Raw genomic sequence first — 21,386 nt, forward strand, 5'->3', positions numbered from 1 at the left:
AGAACTCTCTCATCACTAAAAGCATTTCACATCTAAATGACAAATTTGCTTTTGCTTCCTCAACAAATGCAATTATCAAGAAGTTGGCTTCAAGGAAAAATATTTAACTTAGAACTTGACTTTTAGCCCAAGAGTAACAGTTATCCAATTAATTGTGGTATCTCAGGCAGTTTAAGCTCACCATCTGGTCCTCGGAAAACCTATACAGGGTCGTCACAGGGTCGCTATGGGTTGGAAACAACTCGACAGCATTTAACAACAACAGCACCATATGGTAAAAGGACTGTCCAATGAGTAGTCTCAAGGAGATAATTATTCTAAAACCAATGGGAAGCCTCCACACATTAAGAAATAGATGTACTAATTATTCTAATCCAGACTGACTTTTAATAGGTAATTTTAAGTCCTTTTATCCATGTTCTGATTTACTGCTTCTCTGTGGTAATCAAATTCAAAAGTTATCTTCACCTCATTAAGAGCATACCTTAAAAGAGAAATGTTCCATAGATGGGTATATAGTGGGGACAGCAACACTAGTAAGGTATGCTCACTGTGGAATGGTCAATCGTTCAAAATCAAAAGGGTAACATTTACCTGTGGGCAAAGTTGAGAAGAGATGGGAAAGAGAGTGGAACAGAAATAGGAACCACAGGGAGGCAGTGGGATACCTGTGGTTCCATGGAGGGGACTGCAATCATTGAGATGAAACAAAGTGTGTGATTTGTTCAATGTAAAACTGATGATCTTAGCTGCAAATCTTCATTCGATTCATAATAAAGAGTTAAAAAAAAAAGGAATGTTCACAATAAAGAAAAGAATAACCTATAAGATGGCACATGTATTATAGGATCACTAGGATTAAATCTGGTATTAAAGCAAAAAATAGAATTAAAATTTTCAGTTCTATTACCCTAGATGCAATATTTCTTCAAAGAGCAGACATTTTAAGTCATCTCTTTCGATTTTAAGCATTTTTATCATTCAAGAATAAACGCTTTCTTTTTAATTTTTTAACATGTATTCCCTTCAACTTTAGCAATACAATCAACAATACTTTTATTCTGGTTTCAAAGACAGAACATATCATGCCTAGTTCTAATTCATTTTAATAATAGTAAAATGAATTGCTAAGACCTTCCATTAATTGATTTTCTTATTGGTTAGACTAAAGTTATTGTTCCACAGATGGGTATATAGTGGGGATGTCAACACTAGTAAGGTATGCTCATTGTGGAATGGTCAATTATTCTAAATCAAAAGGGCAACATTTACAGACCATGGTATAAAACATAGAAATTTTTCACCTATGTGAACAATTCAAGAGTGCTGTTTTATTATTCATAAAATAAGTATGCTGCTATTGTTAAGCACCGTAGAGTTGGTTCTGACTCAGTGGCTAGGGTTTCCGAGGAGTAGTTTTCTGTCATGGAGCAGCTTGTAGATTCAAACTGACAACCTTGCAATTATCAGCCCAATTCATAACCCACTACGCTACCAAGGGTCCCCCATCAAGGGATACAGTTCCTAAAGTGTAGGTGATTCTAATAAATTGTTTCTTAATATTATCACAAGCAGTATATTTAAAGGTTATTTACACAGAAAACAAATTAACATATACAAGTTATTCTGTTGAAGAACTTTATATTGAGTGCAATTGAAACTGTATTTGGCAATAACGGAAAACATTCATTAAAGAAAGACGAGTAAAATTTTAAATATACATTAAGGTTTAACGTTAAGTAAAGTGTTTTGTTGTTGTTGTTTTTAATGTGCAGTTTGAAGGTCTTCTCTGAGTAGGATCTGTGGACTAGTAATTTGACATTGTCATTCTTGCCTGAAGCACAAACTTTACGTTTGCTCTACTAATCTAATTTCCTTAAAGTGGGACAAGGACTCAAAGGCACTGTCAAGGCAATTTAAATTATGATTCCAATCTTTTATGTTTCTCACAGATACTTTAAACATACTGTTTTAGTCTCATTTTTATAAAATCTATTTTTGTAAACACAACTAACACTTTACCAACCATGAAGGAGATCATGTTTGGTAGAGAGTTGGAGAAAAAGAGGAAGGCCTCCAACAAGATGAATTGGCACAGTTGCAGCAGCAATGGGCTCAAACATAGCAATGATTGTGAGGTTTGTGCAGGACCAGGCAGTGTTTTGTTCTGTTGTGCACAGGGTTGCTATGAGTCAGTACCTACTTGATGGCACCTAACAACAACAACAGCAAAATGCAACTAAGTTTTAATAAAAGCAGTTACTCTTTGTTTTAGTTTTTAGTTTGCATACTATTTAATTGAGGCCAATGATGGCTCAGTGGTATAACTCTCACCTTCCAGTCAATGCAATTCAAGTGCAACCACCACCTGTCTGCGAACGGACGCTCTGGTGCTACTGTAATGCTGACCAGGTTTAAGCAGAGCTTCCAGACTAAGACAGATGAGGAAGAAAACCCTGTGGATCTCCTTCTTAAAATCAGCCAATAAAACACCCTATGGATTACAGTGGTCCAATCCTGTTGTGCATGGGGTCACCATGTGCCAGGGGCCAACCTGATGGTAGCTAACTACAACAACTGTTTTTAATTAAATTACGTTAACGATAACAAAAATTACAGCTGGTCTAAATAGTTTGGGGACTATGCACTAGAGTGCTGGGGCTGGATCCGACCGCTCACAGAGTTAATTGTGGACATCTTTTCCAACTCCAACTCAGGAACCTCATCTTCCAACTCCAACTCATCTTTTCCAACTCAGTAACTTCACTTTGATGGGTTGAAATCAGTCATAGTTGGAGTACTTGCACCATGGGTATCAGCAGATACTATAAATTAGGACTTTTTGCTGAGGGTTGGGTGTTAAACATTTACCAACATAACACTAATACTTGGCATACTGACCAGTATGAATAGCTTACTGACCAAGACTTTTCAGTACTTCCTGGGATTCAACCAAGGTTGTGAGAGAAAGGGTTAGGTGGAATATATTTAACAGGATATAGAAGGTCAATGACTTTTGAGTATGACTGAAGTGACACATTCAGTCACATCATACTTTGACAGAAGTAACCTAGGCTATTCATTTAACATTCTAGATGATAAATCACCTATTTAAAGATATTCTCCTTGGGCATAACTTTATCATATACATTTCTATTTTGTAATTATGTTGTTGTTGTTAAGTACCATGGAGTCGGTTCCAACTCATAGTGACCCTGCACAGGGTTTCTGAGGCTGTAAATATTTACAGGAACAGAAAGCCTCATCTTTCTCCCGTGGAACAGCTGGTAGTTTCGAACTGCCGACCTTGAGGTTAGCGTAATTATAGCCACCACAAATCCTGGTGTGACGCTGTAGGATCAGCACTGCACAAGGTCAACAGTTCAAACTCACCAGCTGCTCCTCAAAACCCTATACAGTGTCGCTATAAGTCGGAACCACCTCGAAGACACATAACAATAACAACAACAACGAATCCTAAAAATTAGTAAGAAAAATTTAACATATTGGTAGAACAAAGATGTGGAATAACATTAGAAAGCAATGACCAAATTCATAAATGAAAAAAACAGAAAATAAGAATTTAAAGTGAAAACAAGTAAAAGATGCCAAACAAATAGTTCATTCTAGTACTTATTTACAGAGAGAAAGTCTTAAATTGTAAAAACGCCTTACAACACCTACTGCTTCCAAGCACCATGAAATAAATAAAGACATTAAATGTATCAAAAAGTAGAGGAAAGAAGCTATATATCTTGGCTTTATTCTTACCACTATATTCTTACCGTTTTGTGATCATTAACAATCATAAGCTCCAAATATTTCATTTCTTCAAACACACCACGAGATGGCTGTGGAAAGTAAAAATATATAGTCAGAATCGTGGTTAATATGACATACTGAGTTTGAATATCAGAAAAACTCTCTCCTGCCTAATTACAAGCATTCTGGAACAAACAAGGTCAGAATGTGAAACATCTATTTAGAATAGGATCAAAGAGAAGCCCAGAGGCATCATAAAGGGTAGGTAAACACTCAAATTTGAAAAAGAATGAGATTTAATGATCATTACAACTAAGTAGAAGTCTTGGAGTGGTGCTGTGTGTTAATGTACTGGACTGCAAAGTCACTTTGAACTGCAAGGTCGGCAGTTCAAGCTCACCAGCTGCTCCTTGGAAACCCTATACAGGGTTGTTATGGGTCGGAACCGACTCGATAGCACTTGACAACAACAAAAACAATTAAGTAATCATCAATATAGGCAACACTCCATCTTGTTTTTATGTAGTGTCAAATGCAAAAATATTTTACAGAAAATTTACATAATAAAATTCTATGGCAGTAAAATGTGATCTAAGAAATGTATCTACTTACAACTTGAAAGAAAATCTGCTTAAAACTCATGTATAAGAATAGCACACACCTATGGATGTAGTAGCTCAAAAGAGGGAACAAATCTATAGAGCGAGGATCACTCCCACCCACTCCATACACAGAGTAGAAAGGGATGGGCAACTTGGACATTGGCTACCCAAAATGGGAGGGCTACAAAGGCTATGGGTCAGAACCGACTCGACGGCACTTAACAACAACAACAACAAAGGCAAGAAGTGACTGGCTTACAAGCTTTCAAGAGGGAGCCTAGATCCAGAGGGTGCGGAGTAAGGTAGAATCTCCACTGAGTAGTATCCAATCTGTGTGGGTAGGGCTAATGAAAGGAGATGGGGATAGGTCCCTTGTGGTACAATGGTGAATAATTGTTATCAGGTCTGACTGCAGGGGTTGGAAATGTAAAGGGTTGGACGTTTTGTAGCAAAAGGAGGGGAGTGACTGACTTTGTAGTCCAGAAGCGGAGGTCCCTGGAACCATCAAGGGAGAAGAGCAGAGTGCGAGACCCAACTCAAAGAAACAGTTGATGGAGACAGAGACGATGACGTGGAGAAATGGAATGGCTGGGGACTCTAGACCCAGAGAGGGAGAGGGACTGTGTGCTGATGACTGGGGGGCAGGCTTGCAGGATATACCCTATGGTTGGATGATGACACATACAGTGGATCATAACCATGGCAATGAAATGATATACGATAGGATGAATGTAAAGCTAATGTTATCCCATGTAAACTATCACATAATTCAAAATAATACATTTATAGAAAGAAAAAGAATAGCACAAATTATAATTACCTACAAGTTTATCTGAAATAGGTGTCAATGTAGTCAAACAAAACCCTTTCCTTGTTGGATTGAAATCGTAACAATACACCAATTCTGAACCATAAACTGCTCAAAGGAGCAAATAATTATTATATTCTGTCACTTCGAAATTTTGATTATTACTAAATAATCTTTTCAGAGTAAGGCTTTAGCCCTCATTGGGACTTTTATTTCTTTTTCATAGTTGGAAACTTAATAATAGTGACTCTTTGGTTTGTTTGTACATGCTCACTGATCAGTTTATATTTGATAAGGGTACAGAGTAGTGAAAATACTCAAAATGTGACTAGGGGACAGCTGCCATCTCAAAGTAGACTTGACCATGAAAACGCAAATGTAGTAAAGCTTTCAGAACAACCTTCATTTGCTGATGGGGCACAACTCAACATGAAGAGAGACAGTGGCAAATATCCATTATAAATCAGAATATGGAATGTACAAAGTATGAATCTAGGAAAATTGGAAGTTGTCAAAATTGAAATGGAATACTTAAAGATTGATATCAGAGCTATTATTGAGCTTAAATGGACTAGTACTGGCAATTTTGAATCTGACAATCATATGGTTTACTATGCCAGGAATGATAAACTGAATAGGGATGGTGTTAGCATTCATCATCAAAAAGAACAGCTGAAGAAATGAGGAGGTAAAAGAGCTGAATAGAAAATTTCAAAGAGCAGCTCGAGAAGATAACATCAAATATTATAATAAAGTATGCAAAGACCTGAAGTTAGGGAACCAAAAGAGAGGAACACACTCAGCATTTCTCAAGCTGAAAGAACTGAAGAAAAAATTTGATCCTCAAGTTACAATATTGATGGATACCTTGGGCAAAATACTGAATGATGCAGAAAGTATCAAAAGAAGATGGTAAAAAATATAACAGTCACTGTACCATAATGAAATGGTCAGTGTTCAATCATGTTAAAAAGTAGCAGAGGATCAAGATCAATGGTACAGAAGGAAGAAGTCTAAGCTGCACTGAAGGCACTGGCAAGGAACGAGGTACCAGAAATTGACGGAATATAAACTGAAATCTTTCAACAAACAGAGACAGCACTGAGGCACTCACTCATTTGTGCCAAGCAATTTGGAAGAAGCTCTCTGGCCAACTGTTTGGAAGAGATCCATATTTATGCCCATTCCAAAGACAGGTGGCCCAATGGAATACACAAATCATTGAACAATATTAATATCACATGCAAGTACAATTTTGCTAAATATATTTCAAAAACAGCCTCAACAGTACCTTGGCAGAGACCTGCCAGAGGTTCAAGCTAGATAAGAAATGAGGACATGGAATGAGGGATATCATTGCTGACATCAGATGGATCTTGTTTGAAAGCGGATACCAGAAAGATGTTTAGCTGTGCTTTATTGACTATGCAAAGGCTTTTGACTGTATATATCATGACAAGCTATAGATAACATTGTGAAGAATGAGTATTCCAGAACACTTACCTGTGCTCATGAGGAACTTATACATAGACCTAGAAGCAGTCATTCAAACAGAACAAGGGGAAACTGAATGGTTTAAAATGTGGAAAGGTGTGAGTCAGGGTTGTATTCTTTCACCATACTTATTTAATCTGTATGTCGAGCAAATAATCTGAGAAACTGGATTATACGAAGAACATGGTATCAGGATTGGAGGAAGACTTGCTGAAAGCATAAAGGCCATAAAACACTTACTGATGTACAGCAAAGACCACAGTCTTCATTATGGATTGCACCTCAGTGTAAGGAAAACAAAAATCCTCACCAATGAATCAATAATACCATAATAAATGGAAAAATGATTGAAAGTTATCAAAAATTCATTTTTCTTGGATTCACTATCAACACTTATAGAAGCATCAGCCAAGAAATCAAATCAAGAATTGCATTAAGCAAATCTGCTGCACAAGACCTTTTTAAAGTATTCAATGCAAAGATGACACTTTTGAGGACTAAGATGCACCTGACCCAAATCATGGTATTTTCAATAGCTTCATATGCATGTGAAAGTTAGACAATGAATAAATAAGAGCATAAAAGAATTGACACATTTGAGTTATGATATTGGAGAAGAATATTAAAGGTACCATGGACTGCTAGAAGAACAAACAAATGTGTTTTAGAAGTACAACCAAAATGCTCCTCAGAAGCCAAGATGACAAGACTTTGTCTCTCATGCTTGAGACAGATTATCAGAAGGGATCAGTTCCTGGTCAAGTGGAAGGTCAGAGAAAAAGTGGAGGGTCCCCAATGATATATACTGTCACAGTAGTAGCAGCAATGGGCTCAAGCTTAGCAACTTAAATTGTGAGGATGGCACAGGACCGGGCAGTGTTCTGTTGTGCACAGGGTCACTATGAGTGGCAGCAGACTCGACAGCATGTAACAACAGTAGTGAAAGATTAGCCTACACAGACACAGACGTATATGATCATAAAATTCTTTTTTTCTATATGTTTATTATTACCTATCTAAAGCCTACATAAAATGCATTACCAACTGCATCTTTAAAGAGACAGAGCAAGAGAAGATATCCAAAAATCATCATAATATCATTATGTGGTGGTGGTTATGTGTTGTGGAGTTGGTTCTGACTCGTAGCGACCCTGAATAGGGTTTCCGAGGCTGCAAATCTTTGTAGGAGCAGAAAGCCTCATCTGTCTCCCACAGAACTGCTGGTAGTTTCCAACTGCTGACCTTGAGGTTAGTAGCCCGATTTGTAACCACTATGCTACCAGAGCTCCTTGGGCTCATAAAATTAAGGATGTTATTCTCAAGCTAAATTTTCAATGGCTGCTGGTCTAATTTTCCACAAAAAAAAACACATCCAGTGAAACATTATCTAGATGTGCAATTTCCACTTTAATTATTCATTAAGTTATCAAGTAAATTACCATGTAATCTATAAGCTATGGAATTAATTCTCAGTTACATAGCATTCACCATATAATTACTAAACAGTCTCCATCATTACAGCTTTCTAATCTTTTATGAAGACGACGAGGTACCTAATTTCAGTTACAAAGCCTGTATACATTTATCAGTACATGTCAGGTGCACAACGATTTTTTAATTTAGTACCTGCCATATCACGAGTAATCAAATAGGTTCATTCACATAGAAAAACTAGTGGCCATGAATTCAGCTTCAAAACTTTATATAATGGAGTTTTTCATTTGAAAAAATACCAATAAACATAATAATCCAACATCTCAAATCCTAACTCTTTCCTTCACTTTTCTGTTAGAAGAAACATTTTACATGATGCTATATCAATCATTTCGTTTTTAAGTGCCATCGAGTTGGTTCTGACTCATAGCGACAATGTATAGGGTTTCTGAGGAGCAACTGGTGGGTTTGAACCACCAACCTTGCAGTTCAAACCAACCTTGTAGTCTAGTGCAGTATCCTGCAGCTTCACACCAGGACTCCATACTAACCACGTTGTTGTTGTTGTTAAATGCTGTTGAGTCGGTTCCGACTCATAGCAACCCTGTGTAGGGTTTTCAAGGAGTGGCTGGTGAGTTTGAACTGCCAGCCTTGCGATTCAAACCGACCTTGAGATTGAGTGCTTATCCTATGGTACCACAACAGGACTACTAACCATATGGCTCCACAAATCCCTCTGTACTTTTAATAGAAAATATATATATTGCATTTGTATAAGAAAACATTTTGAAAAGGAAGCTAAGATGACACATTCTTTATATGATATCAGAGTTCATAGAAAACTAAAATGAATTTGAATCGTTAATAGGGAGAGATGAGAAAAAGGCAGTGTGCCTATAAGGTGCAGTGTTTAGTTGGCTAAAAGTTGATAGAAGCGAGCTCTGGTGTCACATTGTTTAAGTGCTTGGATGTTAACTAAAAAGTAGGCAGCTTAAACCCAACAGATAGGGCATTCTGCTTCTGTGAAAGTTCACAGCCTTGAAAGCTCTATGCAGCCGTTCTACTCTATCCCACAGTCACTCTAAGTAAGAATCAGCTCAACAGCACTGAATTTTGTCTTTGGTTTAAGAGAACATAATCAAAGAGACTGTTTTTTTGTTTGTTTTTTTGTTGTTGTTAAGAAGTTCCTCAAATCTAAAATGTTTTAGATATACTCATATTGTGTAATGAGAGGCACATAACTGAAGTAACTGAGTAAAATAAACCCGACCTATGTCTTAATGCCATACTCACGTTCGCAGCTCTCTTTCTTCTCCTTTTCAACCACTGTAATTCAGGTAAAAAGGGCCACTGGTCACTGCTTTCCATACCTGTGCAAAAGGAAGGCAAATATCAAAATTCATATTGGACTGCTTTTCAATGAGGCTATGATACCTGAATATGGTATGAAGGGATAGTGGCACTGATCATACATGTCACCTCAAAATCAAGATAGCCTTAGGTGAAAAAAATTGTACTGATGATTAAACATTTCACAGTCTCATAGTCACAAAGATGGTTCAAACATGTAATTTTTTTTCAAACATCACGAAAAGCATATAGGCTGCTCAACTTCATTAGTGTATGCATAGCTGTCCTACATGACATGACACTCAATATCTGAAATATTAAGGGAATTCTACTATACTTGATTCATTCTAGAATTAAAAAAAAAACAATGTATAGTGTAAGTTTTTAGATGCGTACTTTTGGTATCATAATAGTCATGTAAAAAATGGTATCACATACCAAAACAATCCAAAAGAAGTTTTTGCTGATATTATGACTTGAGATGTTTTAGGATCAGAGTATAAGAAAGAGGCAATACAAGTTGGCTAAAGAGCAGCCAACTGTGACGTTTAAGGATGAACCTCATTAAAGCACTCTAGTTCCCAACACAGCTTTATTCCTTGGCTTCATTATTTTGGTCTTTCCATAACTGCCCCCACACATTGCTCATCTCAGATTTTGGACCACTTTCACACGTGCACGTTTACTAAGTTCTACCAAGTTACAGCTCTTGCAATGGCTGTTGGAATTAAAACTTACTGAGGTTCTTCATTTGCTTAGAATACTGTCCCGCCAACATTTTCTGAATTATATGTGGTCGACCTGTGCTTTTCTGAAACAAAACAATTGTAAGAAATTCAAAAGCAAGATGTGAGCAAGTTTTTATGGAATCGTACAAAAATGTCTCTAAAGCTTTTCCTAAAGTGAAAGGCTATAAAATATTTATAGGCTAATTATCTATAAAAAACAAAACAAAAACTAGATATAAATATTAAGTATTTATAGGCTAATTATAAAAACAAAAGTATGTATCTTATTGAAACTGATTTTATCTAAAAGCCTCTTTTTTAACTAATCCAGTTTATACAATAATCAGTTTTATTATCTATTCTTAAACCTTGTTATTGCTGTTAGGAACCATTGAATTGATTCTGATACATAATGATCCTGTATAGGGTTTCCAAAGCCACACATTTTTATGGAGCAGAAAGTTTCATTTTCTCACACAGAGAGGCTGTTGAGTTTGAACTGTTGATCTTTTTGTTAGCAGTCCAGTGCTTAGCCTATAACACCACCTTATTGGGTTAAGGTGTTGATTTTTACCCTTTCTTCTTTTTTGATGTGTGCATTTGCTGCTATTAATTGACCTCTGATTATTACTTGTGCTGTCCCCCAAAGGTTTTGGTATGATGTTTTCATTCTCATGGGATTCTTGGAATTTTTTAAATTTCAGTTTTTAATTCTTCTATTATCAAGTTTTTTTTTAAAGCATGGTGTTATTCAGTGTCCATATATTTCATTTTTTTCTTTGGTCTTCCCATTGTTGATTTCTAATTTTATAGCACTGTGATTTAAAAATATGCTTTGTACTATTTCCATGTTTTGAATTTTGTTGTTTTGAGGCATTCTTTGTGGTCCAACCTATGGTGCATTCTGATGAATGATCGGTGTGTGCTGGGACAATTGTGAACTGTGTTGTTGGGTAGTACATTCTGTACATATCTACGAGATCTATCTTCTGTATCTTCGCTGGGTTTCTTTCTAGTTGTCTGTTAATCAAAAGTGGCATGCTAAAGTCTCCTACGGTCAATGTGGAGCTGTTGATTTCTCTTTTCAGTTCAGTTCAAGTTTACTGTATGTATTTTGGAACTCGTTCGTCAGGTCTATAGATGTTTCTCATGGTTATGTCCTTTTGTTGGATCGACTCCTTAATCATCACATAATACCCTTCCTTGTCTCTTATGACAGTTTTTACATAAAAGTCTACATCAGAAACTAATATTACCACTTCTGCTCTTTTTTGGTTGCTGTTCGCTTGATACATTTTTTTTCAACTTTGAGTTTTAGGTGTGTCTCTTATACACAGCCTATTGATGGGTTCTGTATTTTTACCTACTAAGGCATGCTCTGTCTCTTAACTGGTGCGTTTAATCAGTTAAAATTCAGTGTAATTATTGATAGATATGAATTTGCTGCTGTCATTTTATTATATATATATATATATTTTTTTTGTGTGTGTGTGGTGCTAAAGATTATTTCTTTGCACCATAAGGATACTAATGTCAGACTTACCTCATTATGAAGTAGCTCCAATGGTTCTATCATATACACAAAGGTATTATCCTCAAACATGCCACTATAATACAAAAAAACCACACCAGCAACAATTAGCAGGTATAGAAAATGGCAAGAGATAATCAGCAAGTTAGCTTCACTTATTATCCTTGAAAATAAAGTGTCTGAACAAATACCTTTATATTGCCCAAATAAAATCCACATCTCTGTATGTACAGAGTCTCACTGTGGTCCCCATACTCTACTAGACAGCATACAGGCTACAATAAATGAAAAAGGGAACACCAAGAGCAGGTAGATTATACCGGATACAATCATTTTAATTAAATGGGCAGATTAGATTAATTTGGGCAAATATTATTCAGACAGTTTTAGTATTTCAAGTTACTATTTCAGCACAATGTACAGCTAGCAGAAATCTGTTATGCAAATCCAGTATCACCTATAAAAACATAGAAAGTTTTCATACTCATGAGAATAATTTAAAACTACTAGGTTCTGAAGTATGTTGTGGATTTCCATCAATCAGTATATGCTACAAATCTCATAGAATTTTGACAGATTCAGAAATTTCTATTTAAAAAATTTCAAGATCCTTTCCTACTCCATGGTTAAAACAAGATCTTTATATGAAATGCTACTAAAAAGTGCCTGGAGAAAGCATGTTCAGATTCTACCTTGGGGTGTATGCATGAGCTCTTTAGTGTTCTCTAACCCCTTGCCTAGCTAACTCCTACTTCTCCTCAGGTTACTGTGAGGGGCATTTCCTCAGGAATGTACCTGTAGGAATCCTTTCTAGACTAGGTTCAGCCACCTTAAGTGTCTATCCTTCTGCATTGTTGTTGTTGTTGTGAAGTGCCGTCAAGTTGGTTCTGATCCATAGCAAACCTGTATAGAGTTTCTGAGGAGCATCTGGTGAGCTTGAACTGCTGACCTTGCAGTTTAAATGGCTTTGCAGTCTGGCGCATTAACCCACAGCACCAAACCAGGACTCCATGTCCTTCTGCATAGCACCTACTAAATGGTAATTAAAGATTAATTTGTGTAATCATTTACTTAAGGAGCCCTGATATCATAATGGTTAAGCACTCAGGTGTTAACCAAAAAGCTGGTGGTTCAAGCCCACCAGTGGCTCTGTAGGAAAAAGACTGTGGCTGCTACTGTGTGCTGTTGATTTGGTGTCAACTCACAGTGACCCTGTATGTGGTTCCTGAGGCTGTAAAAGCCTCATCTTTCTCCCTAAGAGCCGCTGGTGGAGTCAAACTACTGATCTTACAGTTAGCAGTCCAATGCGTAACCCACTACACCACCAGGGGTCAGCCTAGAAAATCCTGTGACATAGATCTACTCTGCAACATGGAGTCACTATGAGTCAAAATGGACTCAATGAAACCTAACACCATTAATTATTTGTTTAATCTTTGAATCTCTTGCAAACTCTATGCTAACAGTAAAAGGACTTTGCCTCCCTCTTCACCACTGCATTTTTGTTTTATTGGTTTTTTGGTTAGTGCCATTGAGTCGATTCCAACCCATAGCAACCCTGTATAGGGTTTCTAAGGCTGTAAATATTTACAGGAGCAGAAAGCCTCATCTTTCTCCTGTGGAACAGCTGATAATTTCAAACTTCTGACCTTGAGGTTCACAGTTTGAAACCACCCAATTTGTAAGCACTCATCACCACTGCAGACCCAGTCCTTAATATGGGATTGGCACAGAAAAGTCACTTAATAATTATGAGAAAAAGAAAATGGAGAAGGTGATTGGAAGAAAGCAAGTATGGAGGGTAGTGGGGCCCAATGAGACCACATACTGAAGTCCATTGCAGGTCGACAGAGCTGCCTTCGAATCCTTGATGCCTCTGATGCTTCCATGGTAGTAACAGTGCTCTCCACCCTACAAAAAAAAAAAAAGGTGGTTTAATTGCTTACATTTTATGCAATCTGATTCACTCTTTGGTATGCATCTATAAAGCAATAAGAAATGTACGGATTTGAGGAAGGTAATGCACGGCAGATGGCTAGTCCTAGAAACTACTCCTAGTTGGTACAAACTCTCAGAAGGATGGAGAAATGTCTCACCTTTTCCATAATGTGCAGGTGCATACTAAATGTAACAAAGGAGGAAAGGCTTTGAAGGAAATAAACCAGTGCTGTAACTGTCAAAACTTATATACATTTCTAAAGCATACAAAAGGAGTAAATACCAGATATTGTTATGGAATAATATCTTCTGCCTAACTGTGGAGACATCTTCCCCACAGTTGTTATTTATAATAATTTTTGATGGAAAACTATGTAAAACCTTGCTATTTGCATTCCTGTCTTTAAAAATTAGCTTTTACTTTTTTTATAGAAATAATATACGTACATACATTTTAAAGTCAAAGAGTAGCCTATGAGGTGACTTCAAAAAGTTTATGGAAAATGGGTTGAAAAGATACTGGAATCTTCCCGATAACTTTTTTTAACTTCTTCATATATATATTTTTTAATATACAGCACTTTTCTTTCTCTCTCCCTCCCTACCCTTGAAGCCAACCATTTGAAATTATTTTAACTGTTTCTTCTGGTGTTTACCTACATATTTCAGAACGAAGTATTTATACTGCTATGTTTTGATTTATTCCATTTCAGACATTATTTTCATAGTATATTGTTGTTGTTAAATGTTGTCGAGTCAGTTCTGGCTCATAGAGACCCTGTAGGGGATTACTGAGACCTTAAATCTTTGCAGGAGTAGAAAGCCTCATCTTTCTCCCATGGTGTGGCTGGCAAACTCGAATTACGTACATATCTTGCAGTTCCCAGTCCAGTGCTTATTGTATGGACCCACCACGTTCCCAATTTTCATAATATGGAAGCTTGAAAACCTGTCTGACCCCAAATACAGTCCAATACATATCACCATATTTTGATTAAATCAGCATTTAGCATTTATATCATAATCATGGGAGTCCTGGTGTGGCACTGAGGGATAATGCACAAAGCTGTTACCCAGACTGTCTTGCTAACATCATATTCAGAACTCCCTTTGCTACCTTTCTATACTGGATCATATAGACCTGAGGTTTTCCCTATTTATGGTCTCCTCTTCCCTTTTTTGTAATATATCTCTAGTACTTTCTTGAAAAAGTGTTCATGAAAGTTAAGTTTGGGGAGAATACAAATGTATGAAAATATTTCTTTTCAATCCACACCTAGACTGTTCATTTGGATGGGTAAATAATTGCAGAATGGAAATTGTTTACTCTCATCACTTTAAAAGCCTTGTGTACAATCTTCTTGCCTCTGGTATTGCTGTTGAAAGATATGACATATTCTAACATATTTTCTATAAAATCCAGGGTTTGTTTGTTTTTAATTGTTTATTCTTTTCCCCTTCCTCCTTTTTAAAAGATAGGAACTTCTATCGTTCTCATTTCCATGAAATTCCAAGATGCACCTTGGTACGAATTGGTTCACTCATTAGGCTGGGCGTTCTGTGGCCTGTACATCAGTTCTACCTTTTATTATCTCTCTGATCATTTCCTCTGTTCTATTTTTCATCATAAACTGAGCTCTTTTACCAGAGTAAGAATGTATGTTGTTGTTGTTAACTGTCATCAAGTCAATTCGGATTCATAGAGACCCTGTATAAGGTTTCCAAGGAGTTGCTGGTGGGTTTGAACTGCTGACCTTGTGGTTTGCAGTCCAATGCTGATCCTACAGTGTCACACCAGGAGTCCAGAGAAGTATGGTTATGTGCCTGAAAGCAATTAAATTTCAAACTCTTCATATGATTTTTTTCCCCCACAGATAAAGATATTCTATTTAAAGTATACTGAGTTACAATCTATTTTCAAACCGTCTACAGAATAAAACCTACATAAGAATTCTTGTTTCTACTTTTTACATTGGGGAATAGCACATAATCAAAGCTAAAATGATCTAACTGCAATTTCCTATTCTAAAGAATCATTCTGTACCTTGTTAGCATATTCATAATCATATGAATCCAGTTTTTTTGAGAGTCAGGATTTAAAATCTGTGACTTTGTTATTCCTATATCAACAACACAGTTTCCAGGAACTAAAAAAAAAAATCATCTTTTTCTTCATTTTCTTTTGTTATCAACCTAGTTTTTCCACCTCCAAAATTAACTGCTGAGCTTAAAATTTATAGTGCTGTTTGGCATTTAGAAATATAAATGTTTTCCCTTTGAAGATTTGTTTTCTTTCCTGTTGTGTTGATAGACCAATATTTTTATTTTCAATAGCTGGTTCATCAATAGGTAGATAAAAACTTTCAATTTGTAGAAGCTGTTTTTAGGACTAAACTGCTTTGAGAAATTCAGTAAAATATTCTGGCTTTACAATTAGATACCCGCAGATGAGAACACATATTGTTTTAATGGTAACTTTAACTGATACCATGATGAGGTGACAGGAGCTCTGGTAGCATAGTGGTTACAAATTGGGCTGCGAACCTTAAGGTCAACAGTTTGAAACTTCCAGCTGTTTCGCAGAAAAAAGATGAGGCTTTCTGCTCCCGTAAAGATTCACAGCCTCGGAAACCCTGTACAGGGTCGCTATGAGTCGGAACCGACTCCACAGCACATTACCACCACCACCACCATGATGAGGTGAGTACATTCTTCTGTCCAACTGTCTACAGAGAGTCCTCCAGGTTGAAAAATAGCTTGATTTAAAGCAGTTTTCCTAGAGACATCTAAACACTAAGAGCAAGCAACCATAGGTTCATACTCTACTCTGAATTTACTTTCCAACACTCCAAATATAACTGTATCCCCTGTCTTCAACGTTTGGGAAATATGATTCTGGATTTTTTCCTCATTTATAACAGTACCATCCTTAGAATTATCTTTTATTGTCAATATAGGGATTTCATATGTCTGACTCAGCTGGGTTTCAGGATAGTTAGCAGTTAACACAGCATGATTTCGACTGATTGATCCTTGTCAATTAGAATTTCACAGTTCTTCCTTCCAACAATGTATTCAACACCCGTCAAAACTCTGTATGGTTCTGCTCGGGTCAGGCCCACGGTGGGGAGCAGCTTCCACATGGGTCCGGATGCTCAGGGCTGAGGCAGCCAAGCGGTGGTGAAACTGCAGCGGACCCTCTTCACATGATTTTAAAAACAACTGTGCTGCTGTTGTTGTTAAGTACCATTGAGAAGGTTCCAGAACATTAACCCACAGGGCTATACCAGTAGAAAAAACAACAACAACCATAGGTAGTTGTGAGTTCCATCAAACTGGTTATTTAACACTTGGTCCCACACCATAAGTCCCACAGCTATCGTAAGTGAAATGTTTGTTAGAGTAGTGTATAGCAAACACTGTTGTATTTATTTGACCTTTCTAAGAAAACCTGTAAGGTATTTTCTATACTTTGCTACAAATTATATTCTTTTCCTTATAAGATACTTCAAGTCCTTTCTTAGATCTAAATTTATTTCATTCACACTGAAAACTGAAAGATGATATTTTCTGTGATGGACTCAACTGTGTACCTCAAAAGGTAATCTGAGAAAGAGCTGTTGTTTAGGGCTTCTGAGGAAAGGCTGGTGAGTTTGAATTGCCGACCTTGCAGTTATCAGTACAGGCCTTATCCTACGATGCCACACTGGGGCTCCAGAGAGCTCTTTGTTTTTGTTAAGTACCGTGGAGTCAGTTCCGACTCATAGTGTCCCTGCACAGGGTTTCCGAGGCTGTACATCTTTACAGGAGCAGAAAGCCTCATCTTTCTTCCACAGAACAGCTGATAGTTTCAAACTGCCAACCTTGAGCTGCTGTAGACACCCAGAATTTGGACTTGAAGCCTCCAGAACTGTGAGAAAATAAACTTCTCTTCTTTAAGTCTGTGGCATTTTGCTATGGCAGCCAAAGGAAAATAAGATATTCTCTCAGGTTTGAATTGAGGCAGAAGGTCATCTAAGGAGAACCATTTGAGTTACCTACATATTTGGATGTGAATCACCAGATCAGACTTTAAGTGAGATTTGAGATAACATCATTATTATCATCATATCTCTGATGACTACTATCATAAGAAAACGTTAATATCTAAACTGTACCGTTCCTTTAAGTACTATAAGCAACACAGTAGGTTGACACTTAATATAGGCAGTCCCAAGGTTATGAACATCTGACTTATATACAACCCATAGCTTTGAACCTATTCTGACAAAGACTATTACTTTAAAAATAAAGGTACATAAAATGGCTCATGATAACAAATGGAGGCTACTTTGTGATGTGCATCAAAGCTTTAATGATGAAAACTTTGTAGATAGTATCAAACATCTTAAGGCAATGAGTTGCTGAACTTGGGACTCAAGACCATAGTCTCAGGAGACACCATATTGACATAACAGTCCACGAAGACGGTGTTCTACACCCTACTTTGGTGAGTACCAACTAGGATCTTAAAAGCTCATGAGCAGCCATCTAAGGTGCAGCTGTTGGTCTCTCCATGTGCAGAAGAAATAAGAGTGCTGAGAATTGAAGATGCTTGGAATCAATTAGTTCAATGAACCAATGAAGCATGTGAACATAGGTCTCCATGACTCTGAGACCAGAAGAACTAACTGGTTGGTGACTGTCTACCAGTACCAATTTCTCTGAAAGGGATCACATTAGAAGGTTCCAGATAGAGTAGGAGAAAATGTGGAACAAAACTCAAAACTATGGGGAAAAAAAGATTGGGCTTACTGGTCAGAAAGAGACTGGAGTAACCTATGACTATGGCCCTCAGCCACCATTAAGGTTTGGAAAGGAACTCACCCTTGTGGCCCAAGGGTGGCCAAGCAGTAGACAGGTATATAGAAGGAGACAATAACACTAGTAAGGTATGTTTAGCATGCAATGGTCAATCATTCATGATCAAAAGGGCAGCATTTACCTGAGGACAAGGTTGAGAAGGGATGCAAAGGAGGGTGGAATGGAAACAGGAATCACAGAGAGGAAGTGGGAGACCTGTTGTCCCATGGAGGGGACTGCAATCATTGAGATGAAACAAAGCGTATGATTTACTGCATGTATAACTGATGATCTTGTCTGTAAATCATCACTCAATTCACAATAAAATGTTTTTTAAAATGTTACTTTATCATTATGTAAAAGACGTTTCAGTGTATCTGGAAGCATTTCTTTTAAGTTTTTTTATGCATAAAAAGGTACACCAACACTAAGACAGATATGTGCCTAACTGAGCTTAGATAGGAACCATACCTAACTATTTTGACATACATGCAAAGCCGACATAAAGACTTAGGAATGAAACTCATTTGTTAGGGACTATGTGTATTAGACAAATTCCTAAGTTTCTTGATACTGAATTTCTACCAGGTTTTCAAAAACAACAATTTGGAAATTCTTCAGACTTATGTAGCATTTTTTAAACACCACAACAAAGTAGTATCTGGAGGCATTTCATACAAAATAACTTGAGAGAAGAGAACATTCCTTTTGGGGTACAGAGAGAACAATACCAGGCCAGTGCAGAGGAGCTGGCCAGTACACTTCCACTTGTAGAGGGCTTCATTAACCATGGCGATGGGTAATCACATCCAGGAATCTAACTGCTTGGAATTCTTAGACCACTGAGCTTGCTACTATCTCCATGTACAAAAAGGGAGACAGGCACCAAGTGCTAACAGGCTCTGCCAACAAGAGCAAAAGCCAAGTTCAATCCCGCGTCTTAAGACTATCAAGTTAGTATTCCATTATTCAGTCAACAAGTCCTCGGATGCTTCAGGAGACCTGGTCCATGTGTTCATTGTCACCACCTGAATGAGTCACAAGTGTGTGATAAGGGAGACAGCGGGAAGGAAAACCCAAAGGGGCTAATTCAGCACATGACTCAAGTCTGTGTGTATTCGTGTAGACATCAGCATTTTCAGATTCAAAACTGTCAGTCAGTTAAATTCAACAAAAATTTGGTGTCTTATAAGCTGCTCCTCGGACTCAATGGTACTCCGACTCATAGCAACCCTATGCACAACAGAACGAAACACTGCCCTGTCCTGAGCCAACCTCAAAATTGTTGCCACGCTTGAGCCCATTTCGCTGGGGGTTTTCCTCTTTTTCTCTAACCCTCCACCTTACCAAACACGATATACTTCTCCAGTGACTGTTTCTGACAATATGTCTGAAGTATGAGAGACGAAGTTTTGGCATCCTGGCTTCCAAGGAGCACTCTGGCTGCACTTCTTCCAACACAGATCTGTTTGTTCTTTTGGAAGCCAATGGCACTTTCAATATTCTCCTCCAACACCACAACTCAAATGCATCAACATAGCTAAGTGTTACTTGATAATCAAAAAGATGTTAAAAATCCTAGTAAGTTTGCTTTCTAATTGTCTCAGGCCACCTTTCCACAAGTTGAACAACCCACAAGCCAGAGCACATAACAACAGTTTTACTTCACAGAATACTAAGCTCAGAATCCCACTGGAAACCCCAGGATGCTCCTGCAAACAATTAAACATGTATACCATGTGCATCTTTAAAAACAGCTCCAAATCAGAAGTGGCTGGCGATGGCAATTTTGAGATGCTGGCAATAACTTGGAGTGAGTATGTAGACGATACTTGGTTCTCTAATATTACTAATTTAATAACAGGTGCTGGTGTGGTGCTATGGACTAATGCGTCACACTGCAAAGTTGTTTGAACTGCAAGGTAGGTGGTTCAAGCTCACCAGCTGCTCCTTGGAAACCCTACACAGGGTCACCACGGGTCGGAATCAACTTGATGGCACTGTACAACAACAACTGTTTAATTCTACTATGATGGAACTAAAGCCTAACCTTCGTGGCTATTAAGTTATCTCATCCACATCTGTAAAGTGCAGTTGTTCTTGTTAAGTGCCAGCAAGTTGGTTCTGACTCCTAATTGCACTGAATAGGGTTTCTAAGGAGTGGCTGGTGAGTTTGAACCACTGAACTTGCAGTTTAAACCGAGTTTGTAATTGAGTGCTTATCCTATAGCACCATACAAGAAAGCTAAAAGTGCAATTAGCCAGTTCTTATTAATGTACAAACCTGGATTCATGGTGTCCAAACACTGATATTTTCAATCATATCATGAAGATCTGGATAAACATTAAAAATAGGCTACAAAAACTTACACTCACAAATACATATGAGAATATCAAAAAGTTTATCCAAAAATGGAACAAAAAGACAATTGTATTTTTCTATGAAATTTTTTAATCCCCCTCATATAATACACGACCACTCGTCTGTCAGTTTGTCGAACTGTGGTGGCTTGTGAGTTGCTGTGATTCTGAAAGCTATGCCACTGGTATTTTAGATACCAGCAGGGTCACCCATGGTGGGCAGGTTTCAGATGAGCTTCCAGACAAAGACAAACTAGTGTGTGACGAACTACTTCCAAATATTTAGTCACTGAAACCCTTATGAATATCAGAGAAAAACTGTCAGATATAGTGGCGGAAAATGAGCTCCTAAGGTTGGAAGGCACTCAAAATGTGACTGGGGAAGAGCTGCCTCCTCAAAGTAGAGTTGACCGTGATGACATGAATGGAGTAAAGTCTGTGGGAGAAAAGCCCGCGGGACGTTCGTTCGCTGATGGGGCACAACTCAAAATGAAGAGAAACAGCTGTAAACATCCAATGGAAATTGGAACATAGAA

At 37.5% G+C, this 21,386-nt stretch overlaps 1 protein-coding gene across 1 annotated transcript in view; it reads right to left on the minus strand.

Annotated features, from left to right (window-relative positions):
* ADAM23 (ADAM metallopeptidase domain 23) overlaps nt 1–21,386 on the minus strand; it is a 226,996-nt gene that overhangs the window by 70,625 nt on the left and 134,985 nt on the right. The window contains exons 5-9 of the mRNA XM_006861942.1: nt 13,538–13,620; nt 11,722–11,785; nt 10,189–10,261; nt 9,394–9,470; nt 3,786–3,851 (exon numbers count right to left, since the gene is read on the minus strand). Coding sequence (XP_006862004.1) covers nt 3,786–3,851; nt 9,394–9,470; nt 10,189–10,261; nt 11,722–11,785; nt 13,538–13,620 — 363 coding nt within the window. The remainder of the gene's footprint in view (nt 1–3,785; nt 3,852–9,393; nt 9,471–10,188; nt 10,262–11,721; nt 11,786–13,537; nt 13,621–21,386) is intronic.

This window comes from Chrysochloris asiatica, unplaced genomic scaffold (genome assembly GCF_000296735.1).
Source record: "Chrysochloris asiatica unplaced genomic scaffold, ChrAsi1.0 scaffold00045, whole genome shotgun sequence".
Classification (NCBI taxonomy): domain Eukaryota; kingdom Metazoa; phylum Chordata; class Mammalia; order Afrosoricida; family Chrysochloridae; genus Chrysochloris; species Chrysochloris asiatica.